The 4,698-nt window shown below is 39.6% G+C and overlaps 1 protein-coding gene across 4 annotated transcripts in view; it reads right to left on the bottom strand.

Annotated features, from left to right (window-relative positions):
* Csnk1g1 (casein kinase 1 gamma 1) overlaps positions 1–4,698 on the bottom strand; it is a 122,669-nt gene that overhangs the window by 86,313 nt on the left and 31,658 nt on the right. For all 4 annotated transcript variants that reach the window (XM_026779161.1, XM_026779160.1, XM_005347751.3 and 1 more), the window contains exon 2: positions 1,995–2,387. In XM_026779161.1, coding sequence (XP_026634962.1) covers positions 1,995–2,175 — 181 coding nt within the window. In that variant the 5' untranslated portion in view covers positions 2,176–2,387. The remainder of the gene's footprint in view (positions 1–1,994; positions 2,388–4,698) is intronic.

Here is a 4,698-nt window from a genome sequence, read left to right on the forward strand (position 1 = left end):
ACACACACACACACACACACACACACACACACACACACACACACACAAGCTTCTACAGTAGTTAAGTTTTCATATAGCTCTATCAAAGGTCTTTAGTATTGTTACATAAAGAGATAGTATTAGCGATCTCTCCTCTCCTCTGTCCTCCCACCTATGTACACATTGCTGGGGAAGAAAAGCAATCACCAGCTCACATGGCTGTGAACGCTATGAGCTACACAAGATCAAGCCAACCAAAGCACCAGTATGGATGAGGAGGAGTGCAGTAACTACTACCTTAACACTCACATGTGCAGATGTGAGTTTATGTATACCATATGCATACATGTGCCTGAGGAGGCCAGAGAGGGCACTGACAAACTTCCACTAACTACAGTCTTTCTTGGTCTTCATAGAAATCGAGCCATTTTGGCTCTGAGAATTCACAAGTTTGTGCTTTAGAAACTGTCTTTCAGAGGTAATTTTGTAGACGTTTAATCCACAACATATCTAACCAAAGCAGTTAAGTCACCAAATGAATGAATATTTGCAACACTAGTTGTTGAAGCAACTGAGTAGTTGCTAGAAAGGCATATAATGTGAAATTACACATCTTCTACTCTCAGCAAGTGGCTTGGCTAACCCAAACATGAACACATCTCTAAATATGAAGGCCTTTTTATTATCCTGGTACGGTTCAATTCCAGGTTGCTAGCCTTCTATAATTAAGAATAAATTCATTCCTAGCTTCTTCTGATTCAATTCTGTACCTGGAGATATACAGCTAGGATAGTGATGTTTCTCTAAGGATTGAGAAAGATAATCAGGAACTGGAGAGATGGCTCAGTGGTTAAGAGTATTGGCTCCTCTTCCAGAGGACTCAGGTTCAATTCTCAGCACCCACATGGGAGCTCACAACTGTCTGTAACTCCAATTCTATGGAACCCAATACCCTCCCACTAATATCCATGTACGCAAAACACCAATGTACATAAAATAAATTAAATTATTTAAAAAAGAAAAAGATAGTCATTGTCATAAAAAATTTGTTTTCTTTTGTAGAATCATCAAAAGTAGCAGAGGTTTAAAAAAATTATCCCATGTTCCTACTCTCACAGTGGCCCAAAAGTCAAAGCTTCTTACAATGGATTTTTGTAATAATCCAGAGCTTTGGCAATTATTTAGGGGCTGGAGAAATGGCTCAACAGTTAAGAGTGCTTACGCTGTTCCAGAGGATGCTAGTTTACTTGTCAGCACTCACATAAGGTGGCTCACAACTACCTGTAACTCTAGCTCCATAGGATCTAATGCGCTCTTCTGGCCTCTTTGGGTACCTGCACGTACACAGACTATACTCACATAGACAAATGCACATACATAAAACTAAAGTTTTTTGTTTGTTTGTTTTGAAGATTAAGCTGAGGCAGTGGTGGTGTACACCTTTAATCCAGCACTTGGGAGGCAGAAGTTCTGAGTTCCAGGACAGCCGGGCTTAAAGAGGGAGTTCCAGGACAGCCAGAGCTACACAGGGAAACCCTGTTTTAAAAAACCTATAATAAAAATACTCGTAAAATAAACTTTAAAAACATTTTAAACAAGCCGGGCAGTGGTGGCGCACGCCTTTAATCCCAGCACTCGGGAGGCAGACGGATCTCTGTGAGTTCGAGACCAGCCTGGTCTACAAGAGCTAGTGCCAGGACAGGTTCCAAAGTACAGAGAAACCCTGTCTCGAAAAACTTAAAAAAAAAAAAATTTAAACATTAATAAAGACATAGTCTAACTTAATGGAAAATTAAAAATCCTATCACACATAAAGAAAAGGAAGCCTTGGATAATAGCACCATGACTAATAATAACTATAATTCGCTTTGCAAAATCCTTATTTCTTATGCTAGTAAGTCCTACTTAAGAGAAAGTTCCCACTAAAGCATCACCTGCTTATCTTGAAACACAACAGAGAGAGTAGCAATTGTTGTTGTTGTTACTAGAAGTGACAAAAATAACCAAAATCTCACCTAATCTGAGCTCTCCGAAGTTCCCACACCCTATCTTCTTGCCAACCCTGAAGTTGGGTCCCACCATGAGAACTCCAGAGGATGCTGAGGTGCCAGATGGTCGGGAACAGTGTGTATTCCTTTGTGCCATGGTTTTAGTTGTCCGTTGTCTGTCATCTTTCTCCCTGTTAGAATGGTCCATGATCCTACACGACAGTCTCTGAACAATGAACGTCCTCAGTATACTTCTCTTCAACACAGAAGTATGTCCGAATCAACTGCAGTCAGAAAATGAAAATGAGTTTTGGCATCATATTTATGCTTATGTGTACTTCCAGAAGATGAAAAACCACGGCTTAGTTCTTGAAGAACATGTAGTCTGTAGATTTCAAGCATAGGAGGACATTTTGTAACCTGTATAAAATACAGAAAAATACAGTTAAAAAACTAGATGGGAGAGGGAGCTTGAGACAAAAATGTCTCTGTGTAGCCCTGACTGTCCTAGCCTTAAACTCGCAGATATCTGCCTGCCTCTACCTCTTGGGTGCTAAGCCTAAAGGCATGTGCCCAGAAAAAAACAAAAACAAAAACAACCAACTACATTTTAAAGTAAACTGAGAAACTCATTCATTAGAATGGACTCTATTCAGAGTAAAGCACAGTGATCGTCAAAGCTCCCTAAAATAATTTTGGTTTTATATATTTTAACATGTTAGCCAGCTAGATTAGTTACTTATGAGTTAACACAAGCTAAGGAAACTGCAAACCAGAAAGCTAAGGAAATACAAAAGTATTTAACATGAAACATCTCTTTTAGTGATGTCCACATAAACAAAAGGAAAAATATTTTTTTAAATTGTTTTCTTATATCACTGTGTAACAGGGTATTTATCAGGAAGTTAAAGCTGAGTTAAATAGACCGTAGACAATTTAATTCAAAGCTCTCCTCTTAAAATTAGTTTAGAACGTACTAAAAATGATGCTAGTCAGTGTTGTTCTTCCCTCCACTCACCACTTATCAAGCAATGGCAGCAGTCATGCAATTCAAAATGTACAAACTGGCAACAGTCTCTCAGGGAACCCCACACTTTCTGGTACTGTTTCTCTCCAAGTACCTCCCTCCTTCCCTTCTTCTCTCCCACCTGCTTTGGTTTTTAGAGACTGGGTTTCTCTGTGTAGTTTTGATGCTCTGTAGACCAGGCTGGCCTCGAACTCACAGAGATCTGCCTGCCTATGCCTCCCAAGTGCTGGGATTAAAGGCATGTGCCTCCACTGTCCACCACAAGTGCCTTTCTTAACCCTTAAACTTAAGCAGATATTAAAATGTGTCTCATAAAACCCCAACTCTGCTTTATAGAGGGAAGTGAGCTGTAAGTCGTTGTGCACACCTTTAATTCCAGCCCTCAGGAGGCAGAGGCAGGAGGATCTCTATAAGCTTGAGGCCAATCGGATCTACAAGGCAAGTTCCAGGACAGCCAGAGCTATATAGTGAAACCTTGTCTAGAAAAAAAGAAAGAGGCAAAGACTGACATGCTGCATTTAAAAAAAGATTTATTTGTTTTTATTTTGAGTAGAAGCTCAAACTAAAAATAAAGTCACAAAACTAACATCTTAACCTGCATCCCTTTTAGATATTCTCTAGTGTCTGTTGTGAAAACTGAGCATAACACAAAAGTTGTCAATAAGGTAATTTTATTGCTGTATTTGATAATACATGTAATACACTTGTGATATTATGAAATGTTTTGGATTTTGTCTAATGTCCTGGCTCATTACACAGTCATAGTTCCTTTCTAAATGACCAGAATAAGCTTTAAAAAAAAAAAACCCAAAAACCAAAAAAACCCCAAAATAAATAAACAAACAACAACAACAACAAACAGAGCCTCTATCTTATCTTTATTCTGTTATCTTCCCCCTTTCCTCCCCAAAGCAGACCATAAAACTACAATTTCTCCTCCCCAATTTAAGACACACAAATCAAAATATACTCTTATCTTCTCAGGTTTGAAAATGATCATAAAGAAATCCAGGTAGATCAGAAGACCACCACCCTTCATACCACATTCACCACAGCAGCCTCCTACCCAGAAAGACTGAAGGCCGTAGAGAGGTCCAGAGGAAATGAACAAGAAAGCTTCATGGGGCTTTCTTACCATTGGCATTAGATCATACTCCTTTGGGTCCAATCATATTTCTACATCCTTCAATCATAACTATGCAATAAAGTCTTCATAATAACCAAAGGGCCAGACACTGAGGTTCCTCAGAGAAGTCATGGTAGTCCTACAAAACACCCGCTACCTACCGCCTTCGCCTGCACTCTTTGTAACAACATCCTTGATAACCAGAAAATGTTTCCATGAGAGATATTCAAAACAAATAAATCCAGAAGTGAAGGAGAAGGAAGCTCACTTTGCTCAAAACCAGATTTAGAAGGGGAACCTCATCTCCAGGGAAGGACAATTTTAAGGACTTGCGCACAACCTGTAGGATCTGATGCAGTCTGAAGATTGACAGTGTCAGGCCCATTAAGGCCATGTCTGTCTCTGAAGAATTGCTTACTTGTTGGTGGGAGAATCTCCACACCTTTTTGGGTGACAGAGTCTTCTGTATGACAATTATGGTGTAACAACTGTTAATATGCTTTTAAAAAGAAAATGTGATGCTGGGTGGTGGTGGCGCACGCCTTTAATCCCAGCACTTGGGAAGCAGAGTCAGGTGG

Source organism: Microtus ochrogaster, chromosome 5, assembly GCF_000317375.1.
Source record: "Microtus ochrogaster isolate Prairie Vole_2 chromosome 5, MicOch1.0, whole genome shotgun sequence".
Classification (NCBI taxonomy): domain Eukaryota; kingdom Metazoa; phylum Chordata; class Mammalia; order Rodentia; family Cricetidae; genus Microtus; species Microtus ochrogaster.